A 22,051-nucleotide genomic window follows, 5' to 3' on the forward strand; every position below is an offset into this window, starting at 1 on the left:
TTCTGCGGGCGACAGATTAGTTTTGCTAATGCTTTAGCCATAGTTTATTTTAGGTTCTTCTAGGAATGGAGAAAGTTGTCCACTGATCTTTATATATTTAACCTTCAAGCCTACACTTGAAGACCATTAGTAAATCAAAAGTAAGCTTCTTTTTCACCTGCTGGGGTTTGCCCTGGCTGAGAGGGAGGGAGCACGTGTTTGTCTCGGGAAGTTGTCTTGTGTTGAAAAAGGCCTGGGGTTTGGCAGCTTTTAGTGAGCGGGGACTGTCCTGGGTCACAGCTGGGAAGCTCTTTGGCCAGCGTGGGTCATTCTGGAGCTGTTTTAAGGGTTTCAGTGCCCGATAAGTTAAGAGTTTAAGGATCAAGAAGGTCCAGGAAAGAAAAGTAATTGCTGGGTCTTTGAGCATAGTTTCCTGCATGAATGGACTTCGTGGTTGAGAGTAAACCTCTCAGTGGCCTGCTTCAGTGGCCTGGATTCGGCTTCTTTCCAAGGCCCACCACAAAGGAAATGTGGAGCAGAAGGGTTCTTTGGATTGTTCTTTTGTAAGGAAGATACAGTTTTGCACCTTTGTACCAGGATTATAAGAATATGGTGTGACTTTTGTCTGAGCCTTAGATGGAACTATCAAAGCTAGGATTAAATTGGTTATTTACTATCATAAAATGGATTTCCTTAATTTTTAGTTGAGCATGTAACTCACCCCTCGTTGGATCGCTTTACCTTTTAGTTTAGCATGTAACTCACCCCTCATTGGATCGCTTTACCTTTTAGTTTAGCGTGTAACTCACCCCTCGTTTGATCGCTTTACCTTTTAGTTTAGCGTGTAACTCACCCCTCGTTGGATCGCTTTACCTTTTAGTTTAGCGTGTAACTCACCCCTCGTTGGATCGCTTTACCTTTTAGTTTAGCGTGTAACTCACCCCTCGTTGGATCGCTTTACCTTTTAGTTTAGCGTGTAACTCACCCCTCGTTGGATCGCTTTACCTTTTAGTTTAGCGTGTAACTCACCCCTCGTTTGATCGCTTTACCTTTTAGTTGAGCATGTAACTCACCCCTCGTTTGATCGCTTTACCTTTTAGTTGAGCATGTAACTCACCCCTCGTTTGATCGCTTTACCTTTTAGTTTAGCATGTAACTCACCCCTCGTTTGATCGCTTTACCTTTTCATGTCCTCTTACTTTTTGATTGTCTTGATTGTTCCTGTTACTGCCACTACTCACACAGGGGTTCAGCTTGAACTCTCTCTTACAGCTCTTTTTCTTAATACATTTCGGGATAATCCCGAGGTAACGTTGGTAACCAGCCAGAAGCACTAAAAGTGCCTGGCTCTTTAGAAGTTGCTTTTCTTCTTCTCTGAGGCAGTCTAGTTGGGTCTGAGCCCCTCTCTCAGTGTAACTCTTGGCCCTCGCGTTATTTGCAGGGTGACTTGGGAGTCTGCTCACCTTCCTCAAGGTGCAGACTGGGCGGCCTGGGTCACGCGGTGTGTGCGTTTCAGCGGTGGGGACGCTTACTTGCAGTGGGCGCCGGTTGGATGTTCATCGTCGTCACCGTGATTCTTCTTACATGTGCGCTACTCAGTGCTGTGCCCCCAGGGAAAGAATCTTCTTATGACTTAAGATTTCAGGGTGATGAATTGTATTCAAATCTTAAAATAGTATTATGTACATTCAAGAAGTGCTTAAATGGTGATAAAATTTACAGTAATATTTCTTTCAAGTTGTTACTTGAAAGTTTCAGAAATAATCTGCTTAGCCATGGAATAACTAAAGGATAGTTTTTGAAAAGGTAAAAGCTTGACTCTCATACAAATACAAAATGCGCACATGTCCAAGCTTTTATTTAATTCATTAATTAATGGGAAAACCAGTGAAATGTTAAAACCAGTTCAGGGGGAATTCCAGAGGACAGACATAATGGGCAGTGAGGAATGCTGAAAGGTGCAACACCGGCCACTTCTCCTCAGTAACCAGTTGCATCTTCACCTGACAGGTGTTTCTGTGCCAGGCATCCCTGGTCACCATCAACCCTCCACTTCTGCTTCTGTAGCAGAGCTGCTGAGCAGAGACAAGGCATGGATGGGGGAAGATCAGGGGACCCTGGGCAGGCCCTTCAGACAGTGAAAGGATGACCAGGAATCTTTTTGCCCATTTAAAGTCTTTCGCAAGTTTTCTGGTCAAAAGGAAGAGTGGATAGACGGCTTCCCTGGTGGCGCAGTGATTAAGAATCCGCCTGCCAATGCAGGGGACACGGGTTCGAGCCCTGGTCTGGGAATATCCCCCATGCCACAGAGCAACTAAGCCCGTGCGCCACGACTACTGAGCCTGCGTGCTAGAGCCCGTGAGCCACAACAAGAGAAGCCACCACGATGAGAAGCACGCGCACCGCAAGGAACAGTAGCCCCCGCTCGCCGCAACTAGAGAAAAGCCTGTGCGTAGCAATGAAGACCCAGTACAGCCAAAAATAAAATAAATAAATTTAAAAAACAACAACAGCATTCACTTAAAAAAAAAAAAAAGAGTGGATAGAGATACTAGGAAGCAAGAAAATGGAAGGTGAAGGTAGGAAAAGGTATAGAAACCAAGAAGAAGAGTATATAATTTGGCCAGAAAAATGCTTTTCCAGGTTCCTTTTCACCTTTTAAAGATACTGTCAGGAAAACTGCATTTGTTTTATTGAAGTTTGACTTCAGATAGAGAAGCCTTATTTTAGAAAAAGAGAGTAGGAAAGGAAAAGCAGATGTTAAAATATTGGTGTGGGTTTTATTTCCCTAACTCTCTTAATATCTTTTAGATAAAAGCTTTGGTTAATGGTGTTAACATTGAGGTTAGAATCCCTGAGAGCATTTCCTTTTACTATGTCTTTTATTTCTGTTTCTTAGTGTCATTTGGGGTTTCTTTTATAATTAAAAGATGGGAGAGGACCTATTTTAAATTTTAAAAAAAATGTCATCAGAGAAGGAATAACAGGATTTAATTACTTGCTTGTTGAAATATACTAATTGAGAAGGTTTGAAGAATTATGACTGCTTGTTTTAAAGTACCATGGTCCTGATGAATTACCAGACTAAAGTAGTGAGGTCGCCTTTGGAAGAGGAATCAGCTCCTGGTAATTACAATGCTGAGTGTTCATGGCAATTCTCAGCCCACAGTCAAATGCACAAGGTGGAGCCAGGAGGAGCCTTGCAGTGTTGTGGCCACTTCATGTGACCACGAGTAGCAAGCGCGAGTAACCGAATACAGTGTTGTTCTTTGGTGTGAGGCAGAGTTTAATAAATGTTTTATTGGTGTGCTCGGTGTGCACGCTGCCGTCTTTCAGCCCACAGGCTTAACAGCTGGCGTTTATGGGCCTCCTTCGGCTGCTGAAGTCCTGCGTATCCCTAGAGTTTTAACTGATGTTCTGTGCACATGGTGCCTTGATACTTATAAAAATGTTACTAATTGCTCAGAAAAAAATAACTTCACTTTGAACTGAGACTAGGATTGGCTTGTAAAAAGTCTGTATTTCTGATTTACTATACTGTCACAAATACGCATTCTTTGCACTGCTTAAAATTATGATGGAGACAAACTTAACTGAAAAAGAAGGTAAAAACAGGTTCATATTAATAAGTAAAAGCCTTCACTCTGTTTTATTTCTTAAAAGTACTCTTTGCCTACTAGGAGAATATCTATAAGTAAAGTTTTTGGAGACAGTACATACATGGGAGTTAGGGCCTTAAAATGGAGGTTTGCCCCTCCTGTTTTTATGGGATCTGCAACCTTTTTGTGAAATTACTACCTGGGAAGAGCTGTCTAGAGTAGTCAGTTGATGCACCACTAGTATCTTTATTTCCACAGAGGCTTCATGAACAATGCAGGTCTGACTTGCTCCTCATCAGTTTGCTTTCCAGTACAAAGAAAAGGTGGCCAGTTTTCCTGCTGCATTTAGAAGACAAGGAAAGGTGACAAAATAATTCTTAGTATGAGTGTGGAAGGGAAAAAAGCCTTGGGTAAAATTTCAGAAATACTCTGAAAACAGATTTGTGGGCTGTGATGTAGTGCCCAGGTCCATAAACTGGACCAAAAAAGGAAAAAAAACACACAATGTAAAACAAGCTCATAATATTTAAGGTGCAGAGTAACACTGGTGCTGGAGTGGAAGCTATGAGAATTGAGTGTGACACACACTTGGAAGAGCCCCCTTTCCTCCTGTCTTTCTACCTGCAGGTCAGGAGAGCATGTTCCCCCTTGGTGTGAGCGCAGTGATGCAGGCTCCTCTGCGCGGGTAGTTAGTTAGACTTTCTCTCAGAAAGGTTTTTGTTGTTTTGCTGGCTCGCGGGTCATCACTGCCAGTCGTTCTCGTACTTGAAAGTGAATGCTGCTGTGTTGAGAACATTCCTGTTTTGCATCTGACCACTGGGTCGGTCAGGTTCCGTTGTACCTGGGGCTTCATGGCTAATCCTTTTCGGAAGGTGTAATCTGAGCTCCACACTGCCATCTAATGGGGAGCTTGCGCTGTAGGGGCATGAAGCTTGTCAGCTACTGAAACTGTCGGTTCCTTAATGAAAACACTTCCCGTGTTACATGGTAGGACTCTGTGTTGTTTTTCATCCTCCAGTTAGTGGGTTTAGTTTGAGTCACTCAGAATATACCTTGCTGTTACTGACTTGCTAAGCCATCACTTCACTTGGAGGGTCAGAGCCTAAGATCCAGTTATTGTGGACAGAGGTTTAACTCTCCAGACTTCGTGCTCCATTGACACAGTGTTTCTGCCCTTCCTCATGCTGTTACCAAGACCATTAGCAATTTTCTGCATTCTGAATCACTGTCTCCCTCAGTTTCTATCTTTCTGGATTTGTAGTTGTGGGGTTTTTTTCATGCCTGAGATTCTCTGGTTCTTTAATTGGCAATAGAAGTATGGGGTCCTGCTCTTGACTGTTTACATGCAACCTCTCCGGGCTGTTTCCTGAGTGTAAAATGGGAATACATAACTCATGTTGTTACGAGAATCAAACAAAATGGTTCTTACGAAGAGTCTGTTAAATATAGAGAACCAAGTGGAGAGAATAAAAATAACAGCAAGTAACATTTTTGAGCATTTATCACATGTCAGAAACTGCTAAGCCTTCCACACTGCATTACCTACTTTAATCCTCAAAATATTCCTAAGAGGAAGATACTATGATCCCATTATCCTCATGAATAAATGGAACCTTAGAGAGGTTAAATATCTTCCTCAAGGTTATTCCAACAACGCTAGCCAACTTGTAGCTACTGCCGTGGGCCGTCTCTGCTTTTGTGGGTACACTCCCCACAGAGTATCATTGCTTCCCGTGTTGTCGTTCGTTGTCTCTTTTCTCTGGATCTTCTGTTTCACATTCCTTTTGAGGTGTTTGCAAAGAAGATCTTATTTTGGGATAGACTCTTGACTCAGGATGCCTTCAGCTGTGAGTAGCAGAAACAAAAATTCATTCTGGTTTAAGCAAAAAAGGTATTTATTTTCTCATAATACACAAAGTCCGGAGATGGTGGACTCCACGATTGGCTGAGTCTGTGGCTCAGAAGTGTCACTGAGCTGTAAGGAGCCTGGGTTTGCTGTTCTGCTGCTCTTTGAGTCGCACTGATCTCCTTCATATCTGTGGAGTGGCGTTAGAGGTTTCTAGTGTCGCGACGACAGTAATACACAGGAAATAGCAGTGTTAAAATAAAGATCCAGTATTGCAGAAACTGTAATAATACACAGGAGATAAAGAAGCTCGGTAAAGTCTGAGGGCAGAAAGACACCGTCTCTTCTTAGTTCTCCTTAGAAGTGTGGAGGCCTTTCCCAGAAATGCTCCAGCAGCTCTTTCCTCAGACATTGTGGTCAAAATCCAATCACTCGATCAATAGCAAGGGGAGCGCGATAAGCACGGCTGCTGAGGATTATCGGTGTTCGTACTCAGTGAGGCGTGGACACCCCACTCTCTCTGCAGGTGGTTCTGTCCGCGAAAGGGGAGGCGACGTCGGGTCTCGGGCTGACGGCGGGCCACTTGTGTGGTTTGGATCGAACTGTCTGACTCTGTGACAGAGTGTTGTCATCTTTAGTGTAACTTGTCTTATTCTTGTACGGCTGATTCCTAATCACTCTTTTTCCAATTTAAATGTATAGTAAGATTGGTAAGAGTTGAATGTCTTCAGGAAGAAATCACTCTAAAATAAACTCATTCTTAGGGGTGATTATGAGGGTTTGAGAACTAGGACTTAGTGTTCTGACCAAGAGATCCAGTACCTTTCAAAGTCTTGACCCGTTCAGGTGCGTGAAGGAGCTGTGTGTACAAGAAGTGCAGTGGGTGGGGTGGATTAATGCTTCAGATCTCAGTGGACGGCTCTCACGTGGCCTCTTCCAAATGTCGCCACTCACACTAATGCCAGCACTCAGGGTCAGCCCCTGCCCCCCGGCTGCGCTTGAAGGGACGCACAGGGGTGCAGAGCCCATGGAGTCCTGCAGAGGACGGTGTGGGGAGGGGCTCCCGGGGCAGCAGAGTCCTCTCGTAGAGCCCGCACTAGACTTCAGGCCTTTATCCTGTGATGAAGCAGACCCTGTACATGTGTAAAAACAACAACATAGGGCATTACAGGTGAGGTGTTACTAAGGTTTAGGGATCAGATCAGTTTTAAGTGTGGGAAGTTCTAGATGGTTGGGATTTGTTATCTTTCAATACCACCAGTTTAAGCATCCTAACAGTATAGGATATAACCTTTTGTTTTTTAACTTTTTTTTTATAGCTTTATTGAGAAATGATTGACAAATTTGTAAGATGTTTAAAGTGTACGTCTTAGTGATTTGATTTACGTATACATTGTAAAAGGAGTCCCACCATCTAGGTAACTAACACATTCATCACCTCACATATTTACTTTTTTTGGTGGGAACATGTAAGTTCTATTCTCTCTATGGTGTTATCACCTATAGTCACATATTACACATTAGATCCTCAGACCTTATTCATCTCATGAGTGAAAGTTTCTACCTCTCCCTATTCCCCCATCTCCAGGCAACCGCTTTCCTACTCTATTTCTACAGTTTGACTTTTAAAAAAATATTTCACATATTTTGCACATCTGATAAGGGGCTTATATTTGCACATCTGACAAGTGGTTAATATCCAAAATATATAAAGAAGCCTACAACTCAATAGCAAAAAAAAAAAAAAAAAAGCCAGTCTGATGAAAAAATGGGCAGAGGATCCGGACATTCTTCTGAAGAAGACACACGAATGCTAACACGCACATGAAAAGGTGCTGAGCATCACTAACCATCAGGGAGATGCAAAGCAAAGCCACAGTGAAATCCCCTCACACCTGGTAGAATGGCTCTCTTGTTATTTGAATGGCTCACAACAAATAACAAGTGTTGGAAAAGGTGTGGAGGAAAGGGAACCCTCCTGCGCTGTTGGTGGGAACGTAAATTGGTGCAGCCACTGTGCAGAACAGCAGGGAGGGCCTCAAAAAGTTAAAAATAGAGCTACCATATGACCCAGCAGTCCCACTTCTGGGTATTTATCCAAAGAAAATGAAAACAGGATCTCAAATTTATCTGCACCCCGTGTTCACTTGCAGCATTATTTACAGTTGCCAAGATATGGGAACAACCTTTATTCACAATAGCCAAGATATGGAAACAACCTAAGCGTGCATCCACGGACAAGGGGTTAAAGGAGTTGTACGTGTGGGTGCCCAGGCTTGCATTGTTACTCAGGAACACGGGAACGTTACTCAGCCGTGAGAAGGAGGACAGTCCTGTCATCTGCAACAACGTGGGTGGACCTTGATCTCAGTATGCCAGACAGGAAGACAAAGTTTTTTTCTTTTTTAAAACTAAACCTATTGAGTAATACTTGCTGTCAGACCTGTGGGAACTGCGTGGCCTTAGCCATCTCACTGTGGCATACAACTTCTGTATTTTTTAGTTTCGTGTCTGCGTTTGGTGCCTCTTTGCTTTATTTGCTGTCATTGTCTCAGAGCCTTTTTTGTCCTGTCATACTTAACTCCAGCTACTCTTCTCAAGTTGTGCTTTGATGATGGGTAGGAACCACCCAACGAGAGTAAAGCTGCAGGGCCCGAGCGAGGGAGAGAAGCTCAGTTTGGCTCCCAGAGGCCCTTTCTGCTGCCCTTTTGTCAGTTGTGTCTTCAGTGTCTTGAGTGTGGACCTGACCCTTGTTAGGTGAGAATTTCATGGAGTTGAATAATTTATAAAGACTGTTAATAGCAGGGATTTAGTTGGTATCAGATGATTCTGTGGTACTTTTGGTTCTGTTAAGACTATTTAACTTCAGGACTACGTAGAGCGCCACGTTGACGAAAAAGCAGTAGGTGGGCCGCCATGCCCTTCTTCGCACTGATGAGGCCCCACTGGTGCACCAGGCTGTCCTTTCCAGCTTAGACAGCTCCCTGGGCAGATACCTCCCGCCAGTGAAGGTAGAACTGTGGCTCATGACCCTTGCCTTTCAGAGCGAGTGGAAGGCTCCTGGGTGCCTCCCTGGGGCTCAGCTAAGTCTCCGCTCAGCCATATATTCCCCCAGAGTTCCAACGTGGAGGCATGAAGTATACATAAATAAAATGATAAAAACTTCCAAAGGTGACAGGGTTTTATTACTAAGTAAAGTATCAAACCAGCATGAAGAATCTAAACCAAAATAAACTTCAAAAAATGCAGTTCTCCAACTCCCTCTCAAAGACTCTGGTGACAGTGACCAGCGTGCCTATGGAGCACACACTCAGAGGCACACCTGCTCACACACATCCCCCAAGAAGATTGAGGCTACAGTTATTCTTCACTGTTGAAGCCAGTGAGGAAAGGTTAAGGTTGACTTGGTCTCCAAGTTACTAAGACTCAGGTGATGCCAGCTTGGTATCCACGGCTCCCTTAGTCTCATCTCACCTTGTCTGTTACTCCCATGTTAAACCTTTTCTTCCCCTAATTAAGGAAAACTCCGTGGTGAGAGAGGTTAAGTGTAACAGGAGGGAACATGGGACCTCCTGGCCGAGGTGCCAGCCTCCGTGTCCGGATGCAGGCTTTCCAGGGGAGATTGTGGAGAGCTGTGTTTCGGACTTGTGTCCCTTGCCCTCTGGGGGAGAATGGGGACAAAGGAGCCAGTAGAGAAGAGGAGGGTGGGCGAGAGCTGCTGGAGGGTGTGACGGGCTTCCCGGCCACCCGGTCAGGGCCCCCGAGCCCAGGTGAGCACCTCCCTCTCCCTGGAGAGAGTGGGCTCCAGGCCTTTGCCAGTTGTGCCCAAGGGGACTGGTCACCTACAAGGTGAAGGGCTCCAGCGGGCAGTGCTCGTGGGTGGAGGTGGGATGTCGCCCTTGGACAAGGCTGCCTAACTTCTTAAATGAGGCTGTGTCTGTGATAATGTGGCATTGGGACTCTCAGAGAAGTCATCAGACCTGCACACCTTTTCTTCCAGGCTGGGGATAATTTCTCCCACTGAATAAATTTTAGAGACAAAATAATTGTGTGTCCCATATGGGGGTGGGGAACAATTTCAGTCAGAGGGGAACGAGGTAAAAACGACCAGGATGTTTGCAGGAAACTGTGATCCCTTTGAAGTTGCTGGAGCTTCAGCTTCGAGGATTAGGGTAGCAGAAATGAGTCCTGAGAGAGAAGCAGGTTCGGGAAGTGGAGGGACTTGACCGCAGAGCTTGGACTTCATTCTGCAGGCAGAGCGTGGGCACTGTAAGGGCTGCTCGCTCACAAGCCCTCAGTGGGCCGGGTCCTGCCCAGTTCAGTTTGCTCTCAGACACAACTTGCTCACCTCCAGTGTGGAGCCTGACACCTCTGGTAGGTACTTAATTCGTGTTTGAATGAATAGATAAATGAACTGATCGGGAAGTTGACCTTAAAAATGTGGGCAAGAAAGTGAGCTACATATAAGGGAGTGTCAGGTAGTGTAAGCTTTTCTTGAAATTGATCTAGACATGGGCATAGAAACATGGATACTATATAGATCTGATTTTATCAGTAGGGGTCATCAGGCATCAGTGTGTCTTAAAACAACTTTCATATAGGTCTTTAACAAAAACCATTGTAACAAGTTGATTTACTGTTTTTACTTTCAGTATACCCAAATTTTGATTTTTATCTACTGAGTAGGAAATGATTTCATGTTTGGATAGATTTCATGAAGTATCAACTCAGCCTCTTTAAACCTTATATTCTTTTTTTGATGTAATTTCTGTATTTTAACTAATTTCCTATCTTACATATACAGTCAAAGGTTATATGTTAAGTTAGCTGAGGTGTAGGAAGTATATTTTTTTACACACGCAAACGTAGGCTCCATGATGTATCGTGTGTCATTGTAATGGTTTGTATTCACGTTTATTACTGTTGGTTACATCTTTGTAGTAATAGCACTCAAAATGTATCTTAAACCTTTTCCTCCCTCAGAGGTAAATTTCCCCAGAAGGACTTAGAAATGCTGTTTCCTGGAATGAGTGCTGATTTTACAAGTGAGAACTTTTCGGCTGCCTGGTACCTCATAGAGAACCACTCCAACACCAGGTTAGTGGGTGCTGGGCTGTGTTGTGTGGTTTCACGGGGTGCAGCTCATCAGACTTCAGGTAATGCGGGTTTCCCTCTGGCTTTGCTGCTTAGCAGCCCTTTGACCTCGGGTGAGCTTGTGAACATCTCAGAGTATCTGTTTCCTTACTTATAAAACGGGATCATTAATCAAGAGGACCCCTATTTCCTACTATCATGTTCTTTCTATATGTTTCGTTATTTATGCCACCCATTAAAACTTTGGAGTCTCAGCTGTGTCCTGTGTCTGAATGTGATCCCCCTCCCTACTCAAGTAACAGAATTCTCGAGTGCTGCTTTAAAACGAGGAACACACCTCCTTCCCTGACCAGAGAGCAAAGGAAGATGAGTTATTTATCATTTTGCAAAGACTTGGCTTAAAATTAGCCAAAAAATAAACAAGGGTCATATATCCAATTAAAGTCCTCCTTTGTATCTGCTACGTATAGTTTACCCACCCTCTGTACAAGAGCAGATCTGTAACTTTTTCGCAAGACTGGCTTAAAACAGTTACATTTAGTAAAAATGTTTTAATAAATCAGTGGCTTATTGTTTAAAATTTGTATTCTTGAAAAGCCAACTTGTTAAAATATACCTTAGGCGAAATCCTTCCCTCACCTATTATAGAAAACAGGAAAAGTTGGTATATACCTAGAGTAAATTTGGCCTGATAAATTTTTAGAGCAAATGCCTGTCACTTTCTTTGTGGAAGATGGTTCTGAGTTCACATTATAGATGTGCTTTTCTGTCACCATGTCAGGATTGATCTCTGTTCTCTGTGTAGGGCCATCTTGGCATTCAAGAATATAGTTAACATTTTATATAGCCAGATTTTCTTAGCTCAGATGGAAATAAAGCTTCTAAAATACAGAGAGCTGACTATTTTTTCTCTGCCTGAGATATAAAGATGAAATAGTGTGATCTGTTCAGTTATTTAAATTTTGAGTTGACCCCCAGGTTTTCTGTAATTTCACTGTTAATGGCGGGGCCTGGTCATGATGGGCTGAAGAGGACAGCGTGCGCAGCTTGTGTCCAGAGCATAGCAGTGGACGTCCAGGGGGTCCTTCTTAGTCCTGTCACCCAGCACTGCATGGTCCAGGTCTCCACATCTGGGAGACGCTCTTCAAAACTCCTCACCTGGCAAATCCTGTGTGTGATTTGGGTCAATTATAAGAATGTCTCCATGTGTATTTACTTCCCAGGGTTCTGACATATGAGGGCTACAGATCTCCTTGTATAGCTGCTGTAACTTTGGTGTTCATAACATGTAAAGGTTTAGATCTAGGTAAGCATTTGAAAGCTTGGTTTCATCTGATTACACATTGTGTCAGGCTGTGTCTTTCCAGGGTAGGCGCAGTAGTTCACACTTGATGCATCATCTTCTTGTGGCTTCTTCATTTCACTTCAGTTTTGAACAGCTCAAGATGGCCGTCACCCACCTGAAGAGACAGGCTAACAAGAAGAGCGAGGGCAGCCTGGCGTGCGTGAAGGGGGGACTCAGTACTTTCTTTGAGGCACAGGACGCCCTCTCAGGTAAGGTGACCCCCAGCCATCTGCTGGGGCTTCCCCGCGGACACCAGGCCCTGCACGTACGGCGTGTTTGCGGGCTGTGATGCTGAGGCTGTGTCCCTGGGAGCGGAGCTCTGCAGTGGCCACCAGTCAGTCTTTGCGGCCGGGCTGGAATCTCTTTGAAGGCTTGGTACCTTAAGTATTTGTCCCTGAGGCTTTGCTCACCCATCAGACACGTGTGAAGTAGGAGACCACTTTGCCTCCCCGCAGTGTCTGGTGTCCAGGGACGATAAGGAGTTAAATCCCAAGGGTAGAATTCTAGAATTTTAAAAATCCTTGTACAGCCATCAGTATCTTGCACATGGGACTAATTCTGTAGATGTGACCCATTGTGTGTTTGGTCTGGGAAGAACTGGTGATAACGTGTCCTTTCTTTGTAGCCATCGCCCCACCAGCCCCGCACGGTAGCTAACTCCCCCACCCACATACTCATCCTTACATGTGAAGGAAGTGGTATTCAATAGAAATGGTGTGGCTTTAGACATTTCAAGGGAAGATGTTGGATAGGTTATTTTATTTTTTTTCTTTTTAACTACCTTTAATTAATAAAAATCAAATTATTGTTTACCTAGTAAAAAGTAAGATATATTAAAAAAAAAAAGTTAGCCCAATTCTTTTTAAAAACAAAGACACCTGTAACTAAGTACCTGTATAGCTAAATACCTATAACCCAAACTGTAGACTAAGAGGCCACACCTTCTTCAATTCAGAAAGACTTAGTTTTTAAAATTAATTTGTATTGTTAAAGTTTGGACGTCCTATTATCTTTTTTAAAACCCTTCTCCTCCTGGGCCAGACACGCTTGGTTGCCTTTTGACCAGTTAAATGTGCATCTGGTACAGCTCTCTGCACGTAGAAGTTAGGTCTTTGAAGGAGTGAGTTGTGAATGCCTGGGAGGGAGCTGAGAAGTCAGGTAAACTTTGATAAAGTCTCTGTGCCCTGCGTTTTTTGATGGTGTGCTGTGCTGCTTTCTTTGTGCTTATTGATATTCTAAGTTGTCAGTGGTGCTATGTCAGCAGCAGAAACTTGAGCATAAATGAACTGAGTTTAGTGTTCTCGAGTTGAACGAAGTTATCGATATGCCTGGTAGCTGTGCACATGATAATTTGCCATATGTGATTAGCAATTCTCATAACTATTGTAATTACAATATTTCCTTAGCAAAAACATGCTTGACTTTTTCTCTCCACCCTCTTTTTTTTTTTTTTGCGGTACGCGGGCCTCTCACTGTTGTGGCGTCTCCCATTGCGGAGCACAGGCTCCGGACACGCAGGCTCAGCGGCCATGGCTCACGGGCCCAGCTGCTCCGTGGCACGTGGGATCTTCCCGGACCGGGGCACGAACCCGCGTCCCCTGCATCGGCAGGCGGACTCTCAACCACTAGTGCCACCAGGGAAGCCCTCCACCCTTTTTTTTTAACATATGTATTTGTAAACACATGTATACTTGTATTCATTTATTTATGGTTTTACTTATGTAAATGGCTTCACTCCTGGCAGATTTCGAGAGATTTTATTTGGTGCATTAAATTTAGTCTCACTTATTAGACATTTGTCCTAGAAGTATACTGGTAATTTAAAGTTTAGCAAAGATGATAATGCTGACCAACTACTAATAAGCGAGTGACTCTGTGGCATATAGAAAATGATTTTAATGGTAAATTAGAAAATTTTAAACATACATATATCTAGCTTTTCTATTTTTTGATGTAAATGTACATTACAAAAAATATTAAACAGACAAATAATCAAGAATGACTTACAACCCTACTGTAGGGATAATCACAGTAACATTTTGACGTATTTCCTTTTGGTCTTTTTTCCCCTCAGCTTATATGAGTGCCTATTAAAAAATTGGAATTATATTGTGTATATAGTTGTGTGTGCTAGAACTCTTTTATACTTTAGGTGGCTCCTCTGAGTAATTATTTTACTATACTTTAGCATTTGATTTGTTTTATTAGTAGCTCTTTAAAATGTTTTTCAACTGTAGTCTTAATTGAAATTGAACTGTAGTTTTAAAAAATGCTTTTTCAGTCAGGTTTTGGTGTTACTGTTATACAGAATCATGTGGATCTGTACGAGTATTTGTTCGTACTGTGAAGTGGGTTATGTAGATTAGGAATTATTTGAAATTTGAGAGCATTGATACATTGAAAGAGCTAATAAACTGTCTGCTCAGGTAATTAGCTTTACTTTCCTATTATGAAAAATTTCAAGCATGCTAAGAGTAGAGAGAATAGTACCATCACTTCCGTATATACCTGTCACCTAGATTTAACAGGTCATATTTTTCCATACTTGCCTCAGCGCAGGTTTTGAGGTTGGTTGGTTTGTGTTTTGCTGATCTCAGGCAGCATGACCTTTCTCTCCTGTGCACTTCAGTGTGAGTCCCCTGATAAGGACGTTACGTACTCGACCACAGCCCCGTGACCACAGCTCAGAAAGTTCCAGTAATCCTTCAGTATCATTCAAGGCCCCAAATTCAAATTTCCCCAGTTACACTTACTTGGTTTGTCCAAACCAAGATCCACATAAGACCCAGACAGTTCATTTGTTTTTGGTTTTTTTTTCAGTCTGTTAAGCCTCTTTTAAACTAGAACAGTCCTTTCACCTTCGCTACCCGTCTTCGTTTTCTTCATGCTATTGATTTGTTGAAGACATGAGGCTGTTTGTCCTGTAGGATATCCCATATTCTGGATTTGACTCATTACTTCCTCATGGTGCCATTAGCTTATTTTACTCTCCATTGTATTGCTGGGACTTATCTGATTGGATACCAGTTAGGATTCAGTTTTGACCCTTGTGGCTACATGTGGTAGTGTGTGCTTCTGATCTTATCCCATCAGGAGACGCTAGTGTCTATTCCTCCTGGAGAGAGACCCTGGGGTGTATATATAGACACTGGCAGTGTGTATATAGATACACTTTTGAAATCTCTGCTTTTTGTGTTTTGTGGATTTTGGTTTGGCTTTCTCCTGAAGTTCTCTATTTCATTAAGATTTTCATGCCTTTTAGAATTGCATTATAATTGAAAAGTCATTAAAAATTCATTGTAATAGGCCCTTGTCGCCAGTTTCATTCACGCGTGTGTCCTACTTCTTTGTTTACGTTGATTCTTTAGTTATGCCTTTTCTGTGTTTTTAAAATTTGAAGTTTTCCTCTTTGATCTAGTAGTTTGTAGTGGATTTTTGTTTTTTAAAGTTAGTTTCTAGTCTAACTATATTATGAAAAGAAAATGTGTTTCTTGATAGATACCAGTTTTCTGCAACTGCCTGTTCTCTTCAGGGCACACTGATTGGTGTATTATTATCAGTGCCTGATTAATTACTTATGTTATTTAGGTCTAGGTTATTTATAATAAACATGCCAGACAAATCTCCCTCTTTAATTTTGATTCTGTCAGTTTTTCTTTGTATGTAAAACATGTTTCCTTTGTAACTTTTTTTTTTTTTAAATGGTGTTTACTTTTTTTTTTTTTTTTTAAATTCATTTATTTATTTATTTTTTTTGGCTGTGTAGGGTCTTCGTTTCTGTGCGAGGGCTTTCTCTAGTTGCGGCAAGCGGGGGCCACTCTTCATCGCCGTGCACGGGCCTCTCACTGTTGTGGCCTCTCTTGTTGCGGAGCACAGGCTCCAGACACACAGGCTCAGTAGTTGTGGCTCACGGGCCCAGTCGCTCCGTGGCATGTGGGATCTTCCCAGACCAGGGCTCGAACCCGTGTCCTCTGCATTGGCAGGCAGATTCTCAACCACTGCGCCACCAGGGAAGCCCTCCTTTGTAACTTTTGATGCTTGGATTCTCTTGATACTAATATTACACTGTAAGGTAATAATAATAGCTGCAAAATTGGGGCACTTCCCAGGACTACCGCAGGTTTGGTGATCAGCGGGAAGAACTCACAGTTGTGTACTCACGGTTGTGGTTTATTATAGCGAAGGGAGACAACTTAGCTCAGCCTGGGGAAGGGCACCTGGGGTGGGGCCAGGCAGTCCCACCCACAGGGAGCCCTGGTTGTCCTCTCGGGTGGAGTCATGTGGCACCGGCCCTCCTGGTAGTGATGTGAGATGGTGGCGTGGAGTGTTGCACCCAAGCCTGGGTCCGGAGTTTTTATCGGGACTCTGTCACATAGACACGAGCTGACTCCCAACAGCTGACCTCCATCTCCAGTCCCTCTGCAGATTGAGCCAATGCCAAGTGACCAAAGCCCTTACCATAAACCACATTGTCAGACTGTGCGGTGCAGCCCCATCACAGAAGATGCTTGAAGAGCTTAGAGGTGACCTTCCAGCAGCCGAGGGCAAAGGCCAACGCCCTCTTTGGGCAAGATTAAATTCTTTACTGTACAGGATTAACATTCCATACCCTTCTTTTTGTATGCATTTGCTTGATGATATTATGCATTAAGTTCCTTTTAGCTTTGAGAAATTTTGATTTTGTTTCTCTCTTATAAGCAAGAAATGGTAGGATTTATATTCTTTTATGCCGTTCTGAGAGGTTCTGCCTTTTCATAGAAGAATTTAAGCCATGTACATTTATCATAAGTGAAACTTCTGTCCTTTTGTTCTGTAATTTTTTTTTCATTTTTACCTCTGCTATATGGACCATATTGTTCGCAGATTTGGAAGAAATGGTCTTACATTTTGGTACAGGTTGTCTCTGACTCCTGATGTGCATGACAACAGTTTGGCACATCTGCATTCCTCACGTGCTTTCCTTTTTTCTGGTCTTAATTTAATCTGAAGTCATAGACCCAGCTGCTTTTTTTTTACCTTTTCTATTTTATGATTCTGTTTCTAGATTTATTCTTGTCTTTTGCATTTAATTTCATATTTACCACAGTTACTTAAAATTTACCATTTATACACATACATTTCATTGGCTTTACTGTTTGTTGCCAGTTGTGTATGTGTCATCTTTCCTCTTCGGATTTTTTGTTTTGTAACTCTTGTGCGTTACCTGTTGAATTCCTGCATGCAGAAGTGTCTCTTGCTTTCATACATGAACAGCCCCTTGGCCATAAGAGAATGACTTTTAAAACATTGATTCAGGGTCTTTTAGTGTCACAGAGAGGAAATCCTGAGCCAGAGTAATTCTTTATTACTTGTAGGTGACTTGTTTATTTTTCTCTCTGCCTAAATGCTTAAGATATATTTGTTTAGCCTTAAATTATTTTTAAAAAAAACCCAAAACAAAAAAAACACCTTTTCAGGGTATATTGGAATGTAGGTCTTGTTTTTATTCATTTTACCCAACACTTGATGAGCTTTTAGAGCCTGTAGACTCACACCTGCAGGCTCTGACACTTTTCTTTCGCTCGGTCAGTCAGCTGTCACTCCCTGGGGTGTCTCTGAGAGTCTTCTTCCCCTGCTGCTTCCCTGCACGGTGCCCAGGGGAGGAGCCCTCTGCTAATTTCCCTCCCTCTCCTGCGTGCTGGGTGCTGGGAAATGGTGTTCTTAAACAGTCCTTTCCTTAAAGGGGTGTTGGAGGTGAGAACAGTAGGGGAGACTCTGTAGTCTTGAAGACTTGGGAAAAAGTCTGCAGGTGTGTCATGTCTGGGCCACCCTGTGTTACAGAGTTAGCTGGATAAATACCTTTCTCTGCCCTTTTGATATCAGCTGTGTTCTTCTCTTGACTGAGTGGACTTTTTTCATACACAGTCCAAGGATTTTTTTCAGTCCATCCCAGTCAGGTGTACAGTTTGCAGCAATTACCTTCTTGTATGGCTTTTATTTATCTTTAAGGTTTTATGCTGTTTTCTTTATTCCTTTGTGTACCGTGAGTATTTTAATTAGAATTTGTCAAGAAGTGTGTCTGGCATAACTAATCTGCCAATGTTAACGTCGGTGTGTTCATTATTATAGTTTTTTCTTTACCATGTCCTGCAAAAATATTCCCAGCACCGTACTTCCCTTTCCCGTGGCTGTCGCCCTGCTGTTCCCTTCCAGGCCTCAAAGCCTTGAAGCCCAGGTTCTCCCCCCGTTGCGGTGGTGCCTGTGGGGCCTCCTTACAGGAAAGGCCGGCTGTTCCTCAGTCCCTCTGACCCTCACCTGGCCAATCATTTGTTTTAGTGGCAGGTCCAGCCCCATCAACTGCTCCTTGTGAGAACAGCTGTGGGCCTGGCCTTCTTTACCATATATGCTAGGTGAGGGGTCGCCGAGGGAGGAGGCCCAGGCAGAGTGGCCGTGCGTACTGCTCAGAACACGTGTGGCCCTCCCTCCGTCCGTGCATTGCTGCTGCTCCAGGAGCGGGTGCAACTCTGTTGAGGGGTGCAGATAACCTTGGCATGCGCTTATCCAGGACCCACTTTTCTAAGTGGGCTCCTTTGTACCTGCTAGTCTTCGAAGGAGTAGTGGGAATTATGTTGTTATTGTTTTCAGTATAACTGAGGAAGGAAAGAATTCATAGAGTACCCAACCAATTTAGATGTAATTTATGTATGATTTAGCCACTCTGATAAAAATTTGGTAGAGTAAGAAGTAGAGAACTAAACATTTGAAAAGTTCTATATAAATCTGAGTTATTAATACATCTCACCCTAACCCTGCCTAGTGTCCTATCTTAGTATTATCCTCAGAGGTCGGCAACTCGACCAAGTTGGGCCACACCTGTCTTTGTACACGTCAGGAGATGAACATGCCTGTTTTTCAAGAGTTGTTTAAGAAAACAAGGGAGAAGAATGTGTGCTAGAGGCCCCCAAAGCCCTCAGTATTTACAGTGTGTTTCTTACAAAAGTAGTTTGCCAGTCTCTGGTGTAGCCTGAAATGCCTGCAGCACCCAGGCCGGTCGCAGCATTCAGTGGTTAGAGCCTGCAGCTAGCTTGTGGATGGCCGTGTGCCTGACACTCCTGAGGGACTCCACCTGCACTCATGCCTTTCCTTAGTGCTCACCTAATAATGGCGTTATATAAATGCTTACATAAATATTATGAATTCTTAAATTGAAATTAGAAAATTCGATGTCCACATTCTTCTGTCAGAGTTCAATAAAACAAATCATTTCTTTGAATCAGTAGGCAGTCTTTCTGTAACTGATTTTTCTTTGAGTAGAACTTGCACATACATACTTTTTTGTTTCCCAAATATAGATTTATGGTGTTCAACTGCTTCACATATTTAAGTTTTAATACATGAGAAACTGTAACAAGCCTGTGACTGTGGACTGAGTTTTTTTTTTTCTTGAGGTTTTCCTGCTTATCAAGGTACAATTTTTTTAAATTAATTACTTTATTTTTGGCTGCATTGGGTCTTTGTCGCGGAGTGCGGGCTTTCTCGTGGTGAGCGGGAGCTACTCTTCTTTGCGGTGCACGGGCATTTCATCGCGGTGGCGTCTCTTGTTGCGGAGCACAGGCTCTAGGCACGCGGGCTTCAGTAGTTGTGGCGTGAGGGCTCAGTAGTTGTGGCTCGCGGACTCTAGAGTGCAGGCTCAGTAGTTGTGGCGCAAGGGCTTAGTTGCTCCGTGGCATGTGGGATCTTCCCGGACCAGGGCTCGAACCCGTGTCCCCTGCATTGGCAGGTGGATTCTTAACCACTGCGCCACCAGGGAAGCCCCCAAGTTGCTTATTGAGTTATACTATTTAAAAATGTTTTCAGAGAAAATAAAAGGTCAAGTGGCCCAGACCTTGGGTTATTTGCATTCGTTTTCTGGAAAATAGGATTGCCTTTATCAGATCCTAGTGTCTCTGGGTCCTCATGCTGGCTGACAGCCTGATGGGTCTGCTGTGTGGAGATGGGCCCAGGAAGCCGCTTTGTGGCAGAACAGGGCTGTGAGCCATGCAGCAGCCTGGACCTGTGGAGTGGCAAGGGGCCTGTCAGTAGCAGAGAATGTGGCTGGGGACTCATTTAGTGCAGACTCTGACTTAGAAGCAGCATTCGAGCAGAAGCTCTCAGGTGTAACCTCTTAACTGCCACCGATAGACCGGGAGCGGTGACCACCTAATAACGTGCCACGTGGCCACTGGCTCCCTTCCAGCCAGGACTGTCAGAAACACAGCAGCCTTTGCTCAGGAGCAGTGCGAACAGATGTGCTTGTTTGGAACATAGGCGTCCTTCTAGTTTCGCTTTTTAATATTTGGGCTTTTTTTATCTCCGTTCCTTAAAGATAGGAAAGTTCTTTTCCATTTAACTTAATCAGTTCAAGGTATGTGGAAATGTTTTATGTCATCACATAATCCAAATTTAAAATATTAGATGAATAACTTTCTTTTCATTCCTGAATCAACCAAGACAATTAAAAATACAGTAGCTGGTTTTTCCCCCCAAATATATATATTTTTCTTCCTATGAATGTGTTTTTTTCAACAGAGAAGCAATATATTTTTAGAGTTCATGCAAAATTTGAGGTTGTTTTACAAAAAAGTATAAAAAAGGACAAGATTAAGAGTAGAAACTAATTAAAAGAAGTCGTCGATGTTCAAAGCTCATTTGACCCAGAATTCCCTAACCAGTGAGTCAAGGGAAACCAACTAAATTGTAATTGATTAAAGAAACACACATCAGTTTTGCTTAGACAGACTTTTTTTCCCTGTAAATCTGCCACTCCTGACTGGTGGGTCGAGGCAGAACCTGTCAATTCCTTCTAAGGAGGAGTTTGAATGTTAGAGAAGAGCTCATGTCCTGGAGTGCTGCTGCCCTGGAGTCCTGCCGGGATGCTGGGGCGTGAGCTGTCCTGCAGCGGAGTGTGTGCTGGAGCATGTCCGGGGAAGGCACAGAATCCTGGCTGTCTCAGCAGCTGGTATTTTGAAAAGAAGTCTTGTATTTGCAACTGAATGCAGTTCCCCACTGACATAGTAGTTCTGTTGTTCCCAGTTTACAGATGTGGAAACAAAGGCTGAGGGGGTTTGGGTCACCTGTCCATGCAGTGTGGGCAGGATGTGGTGAAGCTTCTTGTCCTGGGATCACACCGCTTGAGCTCAAATTTGGGGTTTGGCTTTGTGACCTTGGTCAACTTATTTAATTTTACTGAGCTGTGGTTTTCCCATCTATGAAATAGAAATAACATTAGAAGCTCATCATTGGCTTCTTACCAGATATGCATCGTGTGTTAGAAACTTATCATGGTGCTCTGCTTATGGTCATGTCTCGATAATATTTGCCTTGCTATTTTTATTACTTTTACTGTGTCACAGTTTTGCATTTGCAATTGTATTTGGAGATTTGTTTTGAAATTTTTCTTAATGAGTCACCTGAGCAAGCCTGATCTGCTGTTTAAAGCCTCCTCTCTTCAGTAGGTAAAAGTTTTTAAATATAAATTAACGCTTTCCTAACACTCTTTATCAGAGTCATTCAGATGTGCGTCGGTGTTAGCAAACAGCTCCAGTGTAATTCGTACATCCACAAATTGACGTATTGGTAGATGTTACTAGATATTTCTTGAGAACCTCCAGGGAAATAATTACAGACTAAATAGAATATGTATAATATGTATTTTGCCATGTTAAATCCCAAGGCTGAAATTAAATATTTTGAGGTTGATAGATATCAAATAGTAGTATTTCTATTTTGTAGTTGGTGAAACTGAGAAATAGAATGACTTTCTTATGGCCAGATATCAAAGGTTATTTAAGCCTCACTTTTCGTTTTTAATTCAACCGTCTTTACCACTCAGCCTTGGTGATCAGATGACTAAGTACGTGTATTATGTACTATTTTAATAGCATTAAACTACCATGACTTAATACTGGTGTCTGCTGGTTACTTTGCAGAGTTTGTGCAGAGTTTTTGTGTGTTTGTGCTTCTTTCTAGCACTGAAAATATGACCATTTTTTATGCTGTTTAAAAATGTCATTTTGACGTAATGTTTTCCCACCCATTAAAATAGCCTATATTTTAACTAGATCCTTTTTTCTAGCCATCCATCAGAAACTAGAAGCGGATGGAACAGAAAAAGTTGAAGGATCCATGACGCAGAAACTGGAGAATGTTCTGAACAGTAAGTTTTGTCCT

General features: G+C 42.9%; 1 protein-coding gene across 1 annotated transcript in view; it reads left to right on the top strand.

The window, feature by feature from the left end:
• EXOC2 (exocyst complex component 2) overlaps nucleotides 1-22,051 on the top strand; it is a 157,506-nt gene that overhangs the window by 38,222 nt on the left and 97,233 nt on the right. Inside the window, 3 exon segments of the mRNA XM_032647434.1 lie at nucleotides 10,408-10,521; nucleotides 11,948-12,072; nucleotides 21,957-22,037. Of these exon segments, the coding sequence (XP_032503325.1) occupies nucleotides 10,408-10,521; nucleotides 11,948-12,072; nucleotides 21,957-22,037 (320 nt within the window).

Source organism: Phocoena sinus, chromosome 11 (assembly GCF_008692025.1).
Source record: "Phocoena sinus isolate mPhoSin1 chromosome 11, mPhoSin1.pri, whole genome shotgun sequence".
Taxonomy (NCBI): Eukaryota; Metazoa; Chordata; class Mammalia; order Artiodactyla; family Phocoenidae; genus Phocoena; species Phocoena sinus.